The sequence below is a fragment of the Salminus brasiliensis genome, chromosome 24, assembly GCF_030463535.1.
Source record: "Salminus brasiliensis chromosome 24, fSalBra1.hap2, whole genome shotgun sequence".
NCBI lineage: Eukaryota > Metazoa > Chordata > Actinopteri > Characiformes > Bryconidae > Salminus > Salminus brasiliensis.
In genome coordinates, this window is record NC_132901.1 from 28,738,002 (window position 1) to 28,756,834 (window position 18,833).

At 41.5% G+C, this 18,833-nt stretch overlaps 1 protein-coding gene across 2 annotated transcripts; it reads right to left on the reverse strand.

Annotated features, from left to right (window-relative positions):
- Positions 1–897: 897 nt before the first annotated feature.
- LOC140546398 (FACT complex subunit SPT16) lies at positions 898–15,697 on the reverse strand. Of its 2 annotated transcripts, none has more exons than XM_072669616.1 (25): positions 15,627–15,697; positions 15,233–15,443; positions 14,293–14,385; positions 13,358–13,528; positions 12,911–13,063; positions 11,570–11,716; positions 11,300–11,451; positions 10,577–10,749; positions 10,310–10,400; positions 10,125–10,198; positions 9,454–9,566; positions 9,296–9,361; positions 9,038–9,133; positions 8,830–8,945; positions 8,126–8,279; positions 7,292–7,419; positions 6,900–7,162; positions 6,632–6,750; positions 5,444–5,682; positions 4,556–4,631; positions 4,192–4,361; positions 3,890–4,019; positions 2,814–2,940; positions 1,710–1,784; positions 898–1,565 (listed from the first exon to the last, which is right to left on the reverse strand). In XM_072669616.1, the coding sequence occupies exons 2-25, from the start codon at positions 15,296–15,298 to the stop codon at positions 1,462–1,464; spliced, it is 3,096 nt and encodes a 1,031-aa protein (XP_072525717.1). In that variant the 5' UTR covers positions 15,299–15,443; positions 15,627–15,697; the 3' UTR covers positions 898–1,461. The 2 variants fall into 2 exon arrangements, with proteins under 2 accessions (XP_072525717.1, XP_072525718.1); XM_072669617.1 differs by having other exon boundaries at positions 15,671–15,689.
- Between the last annotated feature and the right edge of the window lie 3,136 nt (positions 15,698–18,833).

Sequence of the window (18,833 nt, forward strand, 5' to 3'; positions counted from 1 at the left end):
CATGCTGTTTTTTTATTGGTTCAAGCGTCTGTCAGTCGGTTCCCCCTCTTTTTCTATTGGATGTTAGCTGTTTAAAACTTAAGTGTACTTCTTATTATGGAGAAAAGTAAAAATTATTATTATGGAGATACTAGGCTTTGTGATAAGCAGTCTTTATAGACGCATTCTTATGTAATTAATGGTCTCACATTATTGCCTACTTTCTGATCTGGTTCATTAGCCTTATTTAAGCAGAAGGGGACTGCAGCATATTAGTTTATTGTCATGTCTTTGTTCAGAAATAGTAGTTATTAGGGTCATTTTCTGTTACATTAACATCTGCAGAGATTCACACTCTGGTAAAAAGTTCAGTACAAATTACAGCTCAATGACTGAGTCTCTCTGAGAACATTAAACATTTAGTTAAAACTGCACCGGTAGCAAATATCCATTACTCCTAAACTGCATTTATTTTGAACAGGTTTACAAAAATCGTCTGATGTCGGTCATTATTACAGAATTTATAAATCCTGTAGCTAGAAATGGTGTGCTCTCTTGTCCAGGTACCTCAGAGAGATTTTAATTTATATAATAATAATAATAATAATAATAATAATAAAAAAATAAGGTTACAGGTCCATATCCAGATCACACCTCTACACCAGAGATAAACGCACGTAAACCTCCTTCCAAAATAAAACTGCTGAAATGTCAACATTTATTTTAATTCCTTTAAATTTTATTAAAAAAAGGGGAAAAAAGATTTTTATTCAACAATACAAGACTACTAATTCAGAATGAAGAAAAATAGTCATAACAAAAGACAGTGTATGTTCACATCACATCTGTAAATTGCTTATTCATGTGGTTCTTCCCCATGCCTTTCCTTTATCCACCCCTAACCCCCCCCCCCCCCAAAGAAAAGCAATAACAGGAACAAAATCAGAACCAAAATGAATCTATACACAAATCTATAAGTTCCTTAAGCGCTGACCGAGGACAGAAATAACAAAATAAATGGAACGTGGGGAACGAGGCATGAGATGAAAGGACAGAACAAGGAGAAACAAGAACGTTCTTTAAAAAAAAAAAGGGAAAAAAAAAACATGAGGCAGAAAGAAAAATAAACAAACAAACACCACTGTAAGGGTTAAACAAACATGTTTGATGAAATTTACAAAACCCCTCTTCCATGAGCTCAAACACACACAGACAGACACAATGCCAAACAGGAATGGAGGGGGATGAAGGTGGGTCGAATGTTTCTGCTCTCTGGAACGACGAATCCATTAATGTTCACCATCTAAACACAAATCAAAAGGGGCAAATCCTTTATTTACAGTGTGTATGACCGAGTGAGCGAGCGAGAGAGCCCGCCAGAGAGCAAGAGAGGAGAGAAAAGGGAGTTTAAAAAAGAAGAAGAAAAGAAACCATGATTTGGCAGTGTGGGTGAGTGTGTGCGAGTGAGAGTGTGTGGCAGATTCAGTGCCGCCGCTTCTTCTTGCTGCTGGGGGGCGCAACTGTTGACCGGCCCTTCCTCTTCTTGTTGGATGTGTCGTCGTCCTCATAGTGACTCTCTCTGTCAGCTGCAGAAAGAGAGCGTGAATGAGAAACGATGCAGGACTGTAAAGTACCCCACGCGATCATACGCCTCTGCAGAGCGGAGAGTAAACGCTCATTGGTTAGCACACAACTGCTTTAACGCTCACGCTCAAAACACTCTAACCCACCTTTTCTGGCCTCTTCCTCCAGTTCATCCCAGTCTTTGCCGCTCTCCTCTTCACTGCCCAGAGATGCGCTGTAGTCTAAGAGAAGGAGAAATCCAGGACAGTCATGTTTATGAGCAGTCTCCTAACCAACACTGTACAAGCATGAGATGTCTAATAATTGTATATCCCTACAAACACTGTGTTCACATAGAATGAATGCATTCAGCTACTTTAACCCGCGCCTATTGCTGACACAGATGTGCAAATGCACACACATCTTGGCTAGTCCCTGTAGAGAAGAAGTACTGCCAATAGAATAGGACTCTCTGGAGCAGATCAGCATCATTAACCTATTGGCACCATGCTGCCTAATGTCAGGCATCTAATGCCATAAAAATTTTTTGGGAACAGTTGGGGATGTAATAATTTGGATGCATTCAGCAACAAAAGTGTTTGTGAGGTCAGGATGTTGCATGGTCTGCCAAATGCATCCAAATTCTCACAGCAATGCTGCAAAGTCTAGTAGAACACCTTCTTCTCTGGACAGTGGAGACAGTTACTCCAACAAAAGCAGGAGCAACTGTTTAATACTCTTGATTTCAGAAACAAGTAATGAGGTGTCTCAATACTTTTGTCTATACAGTAAAGCACATTTACCATGGTGAACAACATTAATTTGACCACTTTGAACTTTTTGGATAGGTCTGGCTGGAGGAGAACCACCAAACCAGCAGTAATGCCAAAACAGAACCAGTACACAATACTACTGTACTGAAAATGATCCACCATCCAATAATATCCACACAGTAGCGGACAGTTTTCTCATTTTTAAAATAGGGTGGGGGTGGCTGAAATTCTGCAGCAACAAATGGGCTAGAACAAGGTTCTACCAACTCCAGTTCTGAAGGGCCAGTGTCCAGAGTTTGGGGATTTCCTTTGTTAAAAATACCCAAGAATCCCATCAATTCGAGTTAAAGGTGATCAGGCATATTTAAGGAGGTACAAAAGACGTACTGTAGACCTACAAAGTGCCCCTACACAGTAGCTGTAGATGATAAAGTAATAAAATAAAAGGTCATTAACAGAGTTTAGGTACACCATATGTGTAGATAGTGAGAGATTTACCCGAGTCCTCTGTCTCAGAAGAATAATCTTCATCACTGTCTTCCTCTTCCTCCTCCTCTTCATCAGCTGAAGGGTTGAATGTTTCATCCTCCATCTCAGACTCTGAGTCATACTCTCCACCGCTTCCCTGTAATTTTATAATTACAACAAATCAACAGACATTATTAATAAGTTTGTCTGCATGCACAGTAGAATGCCTCGCAAAGCTACAACGCTCATCAATCCAGATTATTCCATAGGAAATCATCCGAACTGAGAAAAGATGACTGCAAATTAAGGAAACCTGCACAATAAACATCTCTTTTTGAATTGTAATGAATATTAAAACTTGCCATTAAAACCTTAAGAAAGACTGCCATCTTCTGGACAGGTTTCATTTAAGGTTTGAGGAACTCATCATACTGAATGCGGTGATGCTCATTTAAGAAAATGGTCAAAATGTAAGGAGCAGCACATTTGCGGAGAGTCCTCAGAGCTTCTGAACTGTGCCTTTTAACTCCTCTGCTGCGTTCTCTCTTCACTGGCTTCCTGTAGCTGCTGCCCTCATCAAATTCAAAACCCTGACTCTGGTCTACAAAGACAAGACTGGACCAGCCAGCCCCTCCGTACTTGATGGCGATGGTCAAAAGCTGATCTGCACCAAGAGCCCTTCCAGCGAAGACGAGCGTCCAGACTTTTTTACTGTCCTGCACCGAAGTGGTGGAACGAACTTCCCCTGGGTGTCAAACACTCGCTGTCCTCAAACCCAGACTGAAGACCCTCCTCTTCTGAGAGGACTTAGGCTAACTAAAGTATTATGGTCTCCATATTTTAGTCTATTCAAACAAGCTGAGGTTATTCTTGAGTAAGTAGCGAAGTACTTTTGTAAGTCGCTCTGGATAAGAGCATCTGCTAAATGCCGTAAATGTAAAAGTAAATGTAAAATATCTGTGCATCAGTGCCGCAAACCTTGTGTGAGACACACATTACATCAAATAATACAATCAATATAAACCTTATTAAAGCAGACGGCAGGTTCTGGTGTTTTCCCTTACAGACTGATTCAAGCTGCAAACAACCAATAAACACAGCCTCACCTCACTCTCGGGGTCAAGGAAGGACCAGCCGCCCTGTTCAAAAAAGCCCTCGGGATCGTCAACGATGGTCTTCATGATTTTGGTCCAATTCAAAGACTGAACACCCTCTGTGTACTTGATGTCACACGAGCTGGAAGCATAGACAAATAATTCTTCAGCAGTGCAGTGCCGCACATTGTGGCTTTTAAATAGAAGTACATTACTCCCTATCATGTAACAGTTATAAACTCATTACCGTTAATAACTGTCCTGTCTGAACACAAAGGTGGCAATAATGCATAAAAACGTGGAGTGAAACTTACTTCAGCCACTCTTTGATTGGGTCGAGGGAGTTGACAGGCACTGCGTTTATCATGGTAACTTTCTTGCTATAGTCTTTATAAACAATGACAATGTCAAAGTTCTTCAGGTGAAACTGCACACGCTCAAAATGAACCAACTCCACCTCGTCCAGAGTCACAACAAAAGGCGGCTAAAGAGAAAAAACAAACAGAGAAAAAAATTAATAAAATGATCAGTCAATTCAGCTTCGTCAGTATTGGAATACAGGGCTGTACAGTACAGCCGAACACTGTGAGGCTAGGTCTCCAGTGAAGAAGAGGTAGGACATGGTACAATAGTGCAAGGAGAACAGTGTTCTTATTGCTTTTGTGCTCTCACACTTACCCACTCTGTCACATTGCAAAGCGAACTGGACGTCGGCTGCAGTAGGCAAGTGCTTCGGTAGGGGGCGCCCTGGAAGCTAAAAACACACAGAAAATTAAACCCCTAAACTTCAAGAAAACCAGTCAACAGGTCCAGACCTCAGCAATAACCACAACATGCTACAGAAGGTTTTTGAGCAATGCCATAGAAGAACCATGTTTACAAATGAGATCTATCTTGATCTAGGCTCAAGAACTTATATTAACACTTAAAAATGTTCTTCACACGGCCATCATTACAGAAAGGAAAAGTGGTTCTTCTTTGGCACTACTCAAAGAACCCTTCTGTAACACCACTATTTAAGGAGCACAACTGCTGGATAATGAGATGAGTTATCAATTCTGGTCTAGGAGGACCACTGTCCACCACAGCTTGATGAACATCCTGCTGAAAGCACACTTAGGAGAACTAAACCGGTCAATAACCAGGCTTGTAGCGGAAAATCCCTCTGTGAGCATACGGCTCTTCAGGAGCAGAATCGACCAGTCCTGAATCTAAACATAGCTGCACAGAGATGTGTGAGCATGAGTGTTCAGGGTACACTGGCACAAACTGGCTACCACTTTATGAAGGTTCCTTTTTTTTCCTAATATTATGGACTATCTGGATTATAACTCTGGGTATGTTCTTGCCATGTCTGCTGGGGAACTGTGTGGGTTTGCCGACATAAGCTAGGAGTGGAACAGATCACAAGTTGAGTCATGAATCAGATTATGCTTCAGTTCAGCAAAAAACAAAAGGGCACTGATCCATATGGTCCACTTACATGAACCGTCCCAGAGTTTGAGAAAGGCTCAAAACAAAGTAAAAGTACTGCAACAGAGTTTCCCACCTTCCCAGAACACTTACCCAAGGTCTCTGAAGGGAACCTCAAACTCCAGCTCCTCCTTAGTGAGCGTCTCCACCTTCTCAATAAAGTTCTTGAAGGCCGACTTCAACTTGTGCCTCATCTCTCGCTCCATCTGCTCAGCGTACAGGTCGTCGCGGTCGTGCATGTGCTGGTGTTTGCCCAGATCTGTGGTAATCTCACCGACTTCGGTGTAGAACTGCACGTCCGTGTGCCTCTTCTTCCCAAACATTATCGCGTTCTGTAGAGAAGGGGAAAGTTTCGGAAAGAGGTTGTTTAAGGAAAGCATCTGTGACCATTACGTTTTAATTTAGCAGAGCAATTTCCCCTGTAATTGATATATATAAACACTATATATCAGGGATGCAGTGATCCAATACTAATACTATTTGTCCTGATACTAATAAAATTAGCTGGATCGGGTATCGGATAATTAGTCTGAAGCAAAGGACCGGCCCATTCGCGGAACCCGATTCTTGCACAGACAGCATTCTTAACCCAGAACCCAGAGTAACCTACAGATATCATACACAGATCATAGCAAACAGCAAGTATAACCAGCATGGTGCCCTCCACTGGTCATCAACTATCAGAGAGTACTCCAGCTCGTCATCCCGAGAAGGAATGTGCTGCTAGCTCACAGAGGTCCTCACAGAGGTCCAGCACAGTTATTCATTTTAGTGACCAATAAACAGAAATTTGGTTAATTTCTATAGCTGTTCATTTGTTATAGTTTGTTTTACAAAGTTAGTAAAGTAATGATTACGTCAACCCTGATGCCTCAAGTCTCTCATGGTCAGGTCAGATATATGGTTTATTAATTCAACAATGGTCTCGGCCGATTTGCAAAGTTCATGAAAGTCAAGGGACTTCTCACTTTTGTTTTTACGGTTTTATTGTTAGTTATATTATTTTACTCATCCTTTTTATAAATTTCTTTTATAAAAGCTTTATTTTTGTTCTATACTGTTCTGAATCATTTTTCTATTTTATTTTTCATCTCTTAGCTGATTCCATTACTTTAATAGTGGTTTAAAGTGGTTAAGTGGTTTATGGTCTCATTTGTAATTATTGCTCAGCTACATAAAAAAAAAAGTAGCTAAAGACATTTCTAAACTTTTTTAAATATATTTAAAAAAACACAAACACCACAAATGCTCTGCAATAATGTAGAAAGCATGTCCTCATACCTTGAGGTGGAAGTGCAGTACAATGATCATTTCTCCGTCACAGGGCTGGAATACAGCATGTTTGATGTTATTGTATAGAATGTCCACTTTATCACCACGCACAGACGTGAACCGGAAACCTACAGACAGACAGACCGACCCACATTACAGTGTGTTGTGTGTGTACGCTACTGCTAATACTGAAGCAGCATGATTAACGAATGTTAACTCCATAAACACAGAAATAGTCTCCATGCTTCCCCAACTACAGCAACGTCATCCCTCTCACCATTGGTGTGCGCCTCCAACGAGCCCTGCATCCTCTTCTGGGCGATGTTGGGCCGGATGTAAAGGTCTTTGAGCTTGGGGTTGCTGCGGTTCAGGTTGATGACCAGCGAGTCCTGCTTGACGATGCCTTCCTTCTCCTTCTCCTCAGCCTCACGTGTCTTGTAGCGCTTCTGCACCTCCTTGATGATGCGGAAGGCATTCTGCAGATTGGTGGAGGGCACTGAGGGGTCGCCAGGAGACTTGAGGTTTGAGGCTCGATACGTACTGAGAGAAGCAGAAACACAGACATGTTGGCCACCAGTGGAGCTTGGGCTGTGTCTCTGTTCACTGCTGTAATTAACTAGTAATTCAACCCAGGAGTAATTCAATGCTAAAGAAAGTAAGAATACTCACATCTCTTTGACAAAGGTGGCTTCAGGATTAGGGAAGATGTTGCCCTCGTGTCTACCCAGTGAGCTGCCCGGTACGAAGAAGTTTATTCTCAGGTAGGTGTAGTCTCCTTCAACAGACATGCTAATATTCTACACACACACAAATAAAGAAATAAGAACAAAAACAATGATCTGACCCCTGTAGCGGGCTCTGGTGGCACCATTCTTTGGAAAAAAGGACAAAACTTTTAAACAAAGAGGTAAATACTGTTGAATCATGTAGACCCAAGATATGACCTGAATTTGCAGGCTTGTTTAAACCAAATATCTGACCCCAACCCCATTATAAATGAGACCAAACTCAAACACTCTCCATCGTTTGTGCTCCACGACACAGAGTTCTCGGACCCCAATGATTGCCACTTGCAATGTCAGACAAGTGCTCAGCTCGGATAGAGGTAACAAGAGTCTGTAGAAATCAACCTGTCCTACATCAATTTCACACATCAGGCTGAGAAGGACCTTTTCAAGGACTAATCAGGACCAGCTAAAGAGCCTTTACACCATGGTCTGAGGAGCTTCCCCCCTCCAGATGTGCTTGGGTAAAGTGTGGGGTTTTGTGGTTGCCAAAAATAAACCAATTTGAGAAATGTGCTGTATAAGCACACACACACACACACACACACACACACACACACACAGTCTAGATGGCTGGCGTATTAGTCATGCAAAAACACTGAACTCGGCAGAAAGGTTTTGCCTGCATGTTGTACGAAAACTAAAATATCAACCACCACCACCTATACAAGCAGTGCACTTCTACAAACTATATAGAGCTGGAGGCTGCATGTGTTACCTTAATGGTGGCGATGTGAAACGGTGTTGCTATTCCGAACACCGGCATGACGACAGTCTCATACTTCTTATCGATGAAAATCTTCATGTCTCTAATGTCCTTCTCGCGCGGCATCTGGGACACGTTCTTGTAGGACACGTTCGACTTCCTGGCCCTAGAAGTGAGGGTAGAGGTCAACAATTCAGTGAGGCTGCATCCAGAACTCCTAAATGTTACTGCTTTGCACTACTGATCCTCCTCCTCCTCCTCCTCCTCCTCTCCTCGACCCAAAAAAACAACAACTTGATTTTGTGACGCAATCTCTCTGCCTGTCCAAATACAGGAGATGGAAGATGCCACGATTGAAGCAACTTCCAGCGGAGAGTATGCTACCCAGGAAGTCCCAGAGGGTATGCAATGCCATTAACTGCTAAAGTCAGATTTCACTGCATCTCTGTAATAAGCAGGTGTTTATACATTTATGTGCAGCAGCTGCAATCGGCCCAGGAGCTAAAAGTAAAAGCTGGGATGGACTCAGTAGTTCATCAGTATTTAACATCATATTTGAAATGAATTTCCCCTCAATTACTGCTCCCCATGCTCCTGTTCTCTCCTAAATTTCCTTCCAGAGGAGGAGCAAATTATGTCGCACCCCTAATCTAACAGGCTATTAATTTATTAATAAGTAATAATGCACATGTAATAAAGCTCACAGAAACCCTTACTTTTGGATTTGTTGTTCGCCCTTCTGTTCCGTAAGACGCCTCTTAGCCTCCTCGTTCATTTGATTGGCCAGTTCCCTCTGGTGGGCCCGCCTCTTCTCTTCTGCGGTCATCTCATTCTGAACATTACCAAACAAAGTGTTGGTCCTTCTCAAAGAAGCATTTACACACCATCCTGCACGCAAGGATAAGCACCAGGACACACACTTACCCTGGTTCTGTCAGCCAGCAGGGCAGCACGAGCTCCTTTACCCAGCAACTCCTCAGCATTGTCTTCTTCTTCGTCTTCATCATCCTCATCATCATTCTAATCAGAGAAACTCATTTCAGCACAGCAGATCTATTCTACCAAAAGCTTCCATGGGCTCAGAGCTTCAGCATCTAGTCGGTCTACAACAGTTTACTACAATAAGAAACTCTCTGTACGTTTGAGACACTTGGCAGCAGGGTTCTGTGCCAGGTAAGCTACCTTGAGGAAGATTCCAACGTTCTTAATCTTCTTCTTCACTGGGGTTAGGATGGTGGCAGGATCTTCCTACAAATACAAAAACACAGCAGGGCGTTATAGCACGCCTGTTCATGCACACGCCAAACCGTACACGAGCAGCGTGTGAGAATGCGTCCCACCTCATTGATCAGAACAGAATCGCCGATGAACAGGGCATATTTCTTCTGCTCGTCCTTCTTCCCCTCGCTGTTCACCAGATCAGCAAATCCCAGACTAATGCTCAACACCATGCCTGATGACACACACACACACACACACACACACACACACACACACACATATTAAAGTAGGGTTTAGGCTCATCACTGCAGACTTTACCAACATGCCTTTTAGCAACCCTGAAGCTTCAGTTCCAGCAAGGTCTTAGAACTAAAACTAACCCAGAGATCTTACAGCCAGGTCTACTGGACCTACAGCAACAGTTTGGGCACCACTGGGCAAATTTCTGTTTCTGTTCTACATAAAAAGGTGTATGAAAACTTTATAGGAAAATTTCTTTACTTAACTTAAATAGTTCCGAAAAAAACCCTAACACCACACTATTTAACGTGCCATTTCTTTTGCACACACACCTTACATTTACATATAATACTTATCTGTAATATCTGTAGAAGTGTGTCCTTTCATCAACTACACATTTGAGCTGAGGTGCCCACACCTTTGCATAAAAAAAACATTAAAGCTACAATTATTCCCTAAATGATTAGGTCCTCCATGACATGCTGGCAGAGACTGGCAGGAAACCCCCTTCACTCACTCACACACTTTGAGGAAGAGTAGGCATTCTCACCTTTCTTGAGTTTGTACTGGTTCTTAGCATTCAAGACCAGGGACCCTTCTCTAAACTCGATTCCCATGGCAAACCTGAAACACACCGCACAACATATCTTACAGCTCCATGTTTAACAGAGTGAGGCAACAGACAGACAGTAATGGTCTAGAGTTCAGGGCACACGAAGGTACATAAACACCTACCCTAAGTTTTTCGTGAGCTTGCCGACCAGGTCCGATTTCTCTTTTTTGACATATTCCAGGACAGCGTTGTAAGCATCACAGATCTTAACTCCTACACATGAATATGAGGACAGATTGTTACAGCGGCAGGTCAGGCAGGAAAGTGTGAAAACGTGCAATTCCAACATTACAGTCCATATTTAATTATACTTTGTGAACAGCACTGTTTAAGGGTATTTGAAGGTATCCCTCAAATCTTGCCACACCTCATACACAAGCAGTTCTCACCATGCTTAAGTTCTTTGAGCAGTTCTTCCTCCACCAGTAAGAGGAAGTTGTAGTTGTCCTGCATTTCTTGTGGAGGGTCGACCATGAGGGTGCGGACCAGATTCGAGCAGTAGGACTTGTAGCGAATGCCCATTGCGCAGGTAATGGCACCAAAGTGCATGTGGTTCTTATCACTGAGGCAGGAAAAGGAAACATCACTCAGTCACTGTGTACATAAATATCCTAATAAATGAACATGTAGTTAGATAAACTAACTAGAAATGTGCATTTCCTGAAGGAAAAGAGGTACCCGCTGACTGCTATGGTATACAAGGTGGTTGCTAGGGTGTTGCTGTGGTACAGCTGTTCGTTGCTAAAGTACTGTTATGGTATAGACATTTGTTACTATGATTTTGCTATTGTGTAGTTGTATGGTAAAATGTGGGGTGCCAAAACAATTGCCTAAAAGTTCATCCAATACGTTTCTCTGATAAAGCTAGGCCCACATACTTTTGGCTAAAATGTAATGTGCTAAAACCTTTGCCCAAATGCTCATAGCATACTTTTGTGGCACCACAATATTTTAAAGATACAATAAACTAGTTTAACCTTTAAAAATAATGAATAAATAAACTCTGTCTGGGCGTTTTACTGGTAATGTGATACCACAGCAACAACAGAACAGGTCACATGACCCACCCCTACTGAACACTGAAGAGTACTAGGCTGGTTCCAGCCCCTCACCTGACCACGCTGAATTTGAGACTGTAATTTCCACCACTCTGGATGATGGGTGGGTAGCACATCTCCACTGTTGAGGGGTCAGCGCCACTCAAGTACTTCCTCTCCTCGATCGCCTTCTCTACAGATTCTGCAAGTCGACTGTGCTTCACTTTCTGTTAAGGGACACAAACCGGTACACACCGGGCAGGTCGGTCACGAGGAGTCCAGTGCAGAACCAAACGCGACCACATGTTCTACACTGTGACACCCGCGGGGGCATATATTTCCTACCTCATCTGCATCTACTATCTCCATGACCCTCTCTTTGAAGAACTTTGTGAAGACGTCACTGGTAATGGCAGCTGCCTTCTTCATCAGGGCTTGCTCACCATCCTCTTTAACTGCCATTGTATACGCCACCACTGCACTGATGTCCACCTGAGAAAGAGTGAGAGACACATGAGCATATGCTAAAGGCTGCAAAATCTCTCATCCACCAACATGGACAAGCAGAAGTAAACAGTACTAACATTATTATTAATAACAACATTTCACTCTATAATAATGTCCGTGTCCCTGATGGTCTAGTGGCTAGAATTCAGTGCTCGGCCTGGGTTCGATTCTTGAAATGTTTCTGTGGGGCAGAAACTGCTCAGCGATTACAGCCCCAGCCAATTAATGACTTACTGGGTTGTGGGTTTGACACACAGGCTACCACTGTTGGGGCCCTGCTCCAGGTGCTCCAGGTATGTGTGCTCATGGTCACTGAGTGTGTTTGATCATTAGTGTGCAAGTGTGTGTTCAACGTACCGATGGGTTAAAGGTGGAGGCCAAACACCAACTGTGAATATGAGGGTCTCTGTCTTTTGTCCAACACAGGCCCAGAAGAAAACAATGCCTTGACTGATAAGCTGACCTTCGTAAAGTGAAGCCACTAGACTGTTGTTCTTCAGGAAAGTTTAATGTGTGATAATGTGCTTAAAGTGAAGATGAGCCTTTCCAATTATTCACTTAATCAGCTCAAACCTTTTCTATGGCAGCTTAGTTAATGGGGCTTAGATTTGCAGAATAGGAATCAGCTTAATAAAAACTTCTGGTGTTCAGACAACTGCAAAGGATGGTAAGAGCCACACTCAGCTATTCAGAACAACCACTTAATTATAGTAGGGCAGCACAATACATCACCATTTCAGCATCATCACAGAATGTGCAAACCTTTTTGCTGCTTGATACCAAAGAAGAAGATTATATCGGCCCAATATCGTATATGTTTTCAATATTGGATACACAGAGCACATCATACTGGGATTTTTCAAAAACATGCTCTATTCAAAGCACGTCTTATCAAATCTGTGTGTGTACATGTTATCCTGTATCCCACTATAAAGCAATAACCTTCACCAACACAGTAGTTTACGTTGCTGCGTTATGCTTCTGACTGCTGAGTTTAAGCTCTTAGGTCTGCATCCTTTTGTTACATAAAAAGACATAAACTGACCTCAGAACAGCCTTCATACTCTGCTGTATTAAATGTTCCCCATTTAGAGGAGCAGGATGGTCATAAATGTCATTATTCGTAACAATAATTAGCCAAACTGGCTTCGTTCAACAGGTAATTTTTTTTTTGCTTACCTTTTCCAAACCCTCAGCTGTGATCATGTCGTTCCAGCTCTTCATGTACTCCCCTGGAAACTTGTCCTTGATGAAGACCCCCACAGTTTTCCCCGATTTACTTCCCCGAATCGCCTCCATCATCTTCTCAAAGTTAGCCTTGTTACTCTCGTTCTTAGAAATAGGGGAAGATAAATAAAAAAAACTTTAAAAATCACTCTCATCACCATCATCTGTATTCATTTATGCTCCTAATTAAACAATTAATAACTAATAACATCTGAAATGATAGATCTGATAACCCAAACATGTAAGAGATTCCCTACATATATTAAACAACACACAGAAACAGTGGTCTACTGATAACACTGTAATAATGACATAATAATGAGATTTAGTCACAGATCGACATTTCTGAGAAAAGAAGAAGGGGAAGCGGATACTGTCCAGTCCAGATGAGTACTCTACCTTCTCCCTGACCAGAAGAGTGATGGGTGGGATTCCATTGGCGTTCTCGTTGCCCTTGGTGGAGGCTACCTGCTTAAGAAACTCCACTTTCTTCTTGCTGGCCAAGAAGATGATCTTGGTCTCGCAGAACACCATTATAGTGTCGGTCAGCTCGTAACCAAACAACCATGTCTGCACGAGAGAGAGAGAGAGCGAGAGAGAAAGAAAGTAAGTGAGAGTGAATCTTCTACCGCGAACGCCAGATATCTGGCGCTGAATTCACAATTCCTAGATGGATTTTACTTAATAAATACGTGACAAAAGGCCTAATTAGGATAACGGCGAAGAATGTCCATGAAAATCTTAGAATAATTGAGGCTTTCTGCAAATATTTCAGACATTTAAGAAGTTTTCTTTTTTTCTTTTTAAGAGAATTACATTTAAGAGCATCCACATGACCCTTAGTGTTTATCTTCAGGTTCTTAGTAGATCTTTTTCCTTCTTTCAAATCAAAATCATGAGTCACGTCACACTACAAATGTGTAAAAGTGAGTAAAAAAGAAAGCGTAGGTGCATCGTCCCTCACTGTAGTAAAGGACACGGATATTTACACAGCAGAAATACTGAATATTTACACGTTAACTTGCACTACACACACACAAGGTACAATATTCTGCTCGTTTACAGCAATTTCAATATACAGGTTTGATATATAGTCTGAATTGTTTACATTACTGTTTACATCAAGACACTGGATAAGGTGCGAGTTCAGGGGCAGTGTGACCGGACAGGGGAACAGGTCCAGTACAGTGAACTCATCCCCAAATCAGATCAGACCTCAATTATCACAAAACACCAAAACACTGAAGCTCACTGAAGCTGCAAATACATGAACACAGGTATAGGATCAATACCTGCAGACTGGCTGACTGAAGAGGACACTACATGAGCCTTACCTGAAGAGCTGTAGATTTGGCATAGACTATCTCCTCATCCACACCAACAGACACCACGATGGCATCCACCTTCCCAAACTCATCCTCACCTTTCTGCGGCCAGGAGAGAGACACAGAGTTAAAGATGGCGAATTAACTGAACAAAGAGAAGCTGGTCCTCCTCACAGAACAGCTGGGATGGCGTTAAACACGAATACTGCCACGGAATGTGAGCTAGTTAGCTTTAGCAGACGTGCAGATCACAGCAATGTGGCTAATGCAGCTCTCCATCACTACCCAAATGAAGCCCTATCCACTTAATGCACAGTTTATTAGCGAAACCTAGCTTCCCTCAGGTAGATCTGGACTCACTCGAGGTTATAAAGACTTTAAAGCTGAGGCAGGCTGACCAGCTTAACTTTTCCCCTCTAAGAAAGGATGCTACCTAGCCTAGCCCGCTACTGCGCTGGAGCTAGCTAGCGAGATGCCCAACGCGCCAGATTACCATTACTGGCCATTACTGTCGCTGTAAGACGTATTTTGTGCCTTTATATGTTGTTTAAACTCTATTTATATGTTTAATAAGTAAAGGAAATGAGAACACTTCGCGTATGACCGTGCAGACTGACAAATACACCGCCATCGCCCCTCCAGCCCAGATGGCTAACGCTAGCGGGCTAGCAGGCTAACGCTAGCGGGCTAACGCAGCGTGTGGCGGTTTTTAGGTCTGTTTTGACTCGTTTTGGTTTATAATGCACTAATAAATGCTGCTTATTTGAAAGCAGACAGTTCAGTCATTTTATACCCTTCCAGAACAGCTGGCTGGAGGCTTTACAGCTCGGGGGGAGCGCTTAGTCTACACTGGGGATCGCTCCCGCTGCCCGCGGCCTCCATCACCGCACGGCAGGCGAGATTCACCCGAAGCTTCGCCGTTATAAACATTTCACAGGGGTGGTTTTACCTTCCAGTTACCGTACAGCCGCTTAATTCGACGGTAATACGCCTCCTTGTCCAAGTTCACAGCCATAGCGACTCTTCAGCTGGTGCCAAACTCCAGGTCCCGGCTTCGGAGCGAAGGCCGGAGTGAGAGAGCTCAGTAACCGCGCACTGTCCACGCCTCGCAGCCACAGATCACCTTCCTTTCCCCTTTTTTAAACGCTGGCTGGAGTTCCCTTCAACAGATTTAATAAGAGGAGATGTCAGTGCAATCTTAGGTGCTAGACTGCTCTTATTAAAATCGTGTTGCATGTAAAAATGGCTGTTTTCTCGGACGGCACGACTATCAAAACTGGCGCCCCGTAGCTACATAATGACATAAATACCGCATGTGTTATGTTTGCTGCACAGCTACGCACATACAGCACTGGGGTAATTACACGCTGTTTCACCCCGCTTTTACCCTCCTTCTTCTTCTTCTCCTTCCTCCTCCTCCTCCTCCTCCTCCTCCACTCCCTCCTCTGTGCCTTCTCTGTCCTCTCTGACCGGCTCTCCTAATGTAATTCAATTCAAATACTTTAATTCAGTCAAATCCAGACCATTATTCTCCACACACATGGCTCATATCACACTTCTGGACTTATCTGGCTGACTTCGCCTTGTTTTTTCATGCTCAGGATATTCTTGTTGTTATTGTAGTTTTTGCCAGATTTGTTTAAAACAACGGCGTCGACCTAAATAGAAAGTAAAGTGCAATAAAATAATTAAAAATGCTGAAATACTGAACACTGCTTCCACAGTAAGGCTGGTGTGCTCTTTGTTATTGTCGGAAACAGCGCCCCCTACCGGCCACAGCGCCGCTCTACAGCACAGAAAAACAGCGCGCTATTTTAACCCCACCCCCTTCCAGTTTTGGCCAATGGATGATTTCCCGCCTTCCCCCAGATTCCCGCCAAACTGCTGACGTTTAAAGCGGCTCACAGGAAGTCGAGAGGACTTTTAAGTGAAATCGCGGTTTTGATATTTTTAAATAATAACTCTATATAACATTAGAATAAACCCTAATAAACATAAAGTCAGTGTTCAGTGAGAGTGTCTACCTGTAATTAACTCTATATAACATTAGAATAAACCCTAATAAACATAAAGTCAGTGTTCAGTGAGAGTGTCTACCTGTAATTAACTCTATATAACATTAGAATAAACCCTAATAAACATAAAGTCAGTGGTCAGTGAGAGTGTCTACCTGTATTTAACTCTATATAACATTAGAATAAACCCAAATAAACATAAAGTCAGTGTTCAGTGAGAGTGTCTACCTGTAATTAACTCTATATAACATTAGAATAAACCCTAATAAACATAAAGTCAGTGTTCAGTGAGAGTGTCTACCTGTAATTAACTCTATATAACATTAGAATAAACCCTAATAAACATAAAGTCAGTGGTCAGTGAGAGTGTCTACCTGTATTTAACTCTATATAACATTAGAATAAACCCAAATAAACATAAAGTCAGTGTTCAGTGAGAGTGTCTACCTGTAATTAACTCTATATAACATTAGAATAAACCCTAATAAACATAAAGTCAGCGGTCAGTGAGAGTGTCTACCTGTATTTAACTCTATATAACATTAGAATAAACCCTAATAAACATAAAGTCAGTGTTCAGTGAGAGTGTCTACCTGTAATTAACTCTATATAACATTAGAATAAACCCTAATAAACATAAAGTCAGCGGTCAGTGAGAGTGTCTACCTGTATTTAACTCTATATAACATTAGAATAAACCCAAATAAACATAAAGTCAGTGTTCAGTGAGAGTGTCTACCTGTAATTAACTCTATATAACATTAGAATAAACCCTAATAAACATAAAGTCAGCGGTCAGTGAGAGTGTCTACCTGTATTTAACTCTATATAACATTAGAATAAACCCTAATAAACATAAAGTCAGTGTTCAGTGAGAGTGTCTACCTGTAATTAACTCTATATAACATTAGAATAAACCCTAATAAACATAAAGTCAGCGGTCAGTGAGAGTGTCTACCTGTATTTAACTCTATATAACATTAGAATAAACCCAAATAAACATAAAGTCAGTGTTCAGTGAGAGTGTCTACCTGTAATTAACTCTATATAACATTAGAATAAACCCTAATAAACATAAAGTCAGCGGTCAGTGAGAGTGTCTACCTGTAATTAACTCTATATAACATTAGAATAAACCCTAATAAACATAAAGTCAGTGATCAGTGAGAGTGTCTACCTGTAATTAACTCTATATAACATTAGAATAAACCCTAATAAACATAAAGTCAGCGGTCAGTGAGAGTGTCTACCTGTATTTAACTCTATATAACATTAGAATAAACCCAAATAAACATAAAGTCAGCGATCAGTGAGAGTGTCTACCTGTAATTAACTCTATATAACATTAGAATAAACCCTAATAAACATAAAGTCAGCGGTCAGTGAGAGTGTCTACCTGTAATTAACTCTATATAACATTAGAATAAACCCTAATAAACATAAAGTCAGCGGTCAGTGAGAGTGTCTACCTGTAATTAACTCTATATAACATTAGAATAAACCCTAATAAACATAAAGTCAGTGTTCAGTGAGAGTGTCTACCTGTAATTAACTCTATATAACATTAGAATAAACCCTAATAAACATAAAGTCAGTGTTCAGTGAGAGTGTCTACCTGTAATTAACTCTATATAACATTAGAATAAACCCTAATAAACATAAAGTCAGCGGTCAGTGAGAGTGTCTACCTGTATTTAACTCTATATAACATTAGAATAAACCCAAATAAACATAAAGTCAGTGTTCAGTGAGAGTGTCTACCTGTATTTAACTCTATATAACATTAGAATAAACCCTAATAAACATAAAGTCAGTGTTCAGTGAGAGTGTCTACCTGTAATTAACTCTATATAACATTAGAATAAACCCTAATAAACATAAAGTCAGCGGTCAGTGAGAGTGTCTACCTGTAATTAACTCTATATAACATTAGAATAAACCCTAATAAACATAAAGTCAGTGATCAGTGAGAGTGTCTACCTGTAATTAACTCTATATAACATTAGAATAAACCCTAATAAACATAAAGTCAGTGTTCAGTGAGAGTGTCTACCTGTAATTAACTCTATATAACATTAGAATAAACCCTAATAAACATAAAGTCAGTGTTCAGTGAGAGTGTCTACCTGTAATTAACTCTATATAACATTAGAATAAACCCTAATAAACATAAAGTCAGCGGTCAGTGAGAGTGTCTACCTGTAATTAACTCTATATAACATTAGAATAAACCCAAATAAACATAAAGTCAGTGGTCAGTGAGAGTGTCTACCTGTAATGAACTCTATATAGCTATAAGGCAGTGGTCAGAATGCTCTGTTGGTCAGTAAAGTTATAGATATGCTGGTTAGTAGATCACAGGTCTGGGTGCTGATCTTCTCTGTGAACTCCAGACTCTATATGGATGTTCAGTTCCAGCAGCAGCAGCAGCAGCAGCTCTCCTGATCTCCTGTAATGAAGGGCTGGTTAGATAGACTAGGTGCTGGGCAGAAACTGGGGTTACTGGCTTTGCTTCAGGAGAGCACTGGTAATGGT

Excerpts from the sequence above, each read along its gene's own strand:
- LOC140546398 (XM_072669616.1), bottom strand. The coding sequence starts at position 15,298 with ATGGCTGTGAACTTGGACAAGGAGGCGTATTACCGTCGAATTAAGCGG. Across the intron at positions 10,750-11,299 it reads CTCAAATTCAGCGTGGTCAG|TGATAAGAACCACATGCACT; the intron begins GTGAGGGGCTGG and ends TTCCTGCCTCAG. Across the intron at positions 10,199-10,309 it reads AAGCTCACGAAAAACTTAGG|GTTTGCCATGGGAATCGAGT; the intron begins GTAGGTGTTTAT and ends GGTGTGTTTCAG.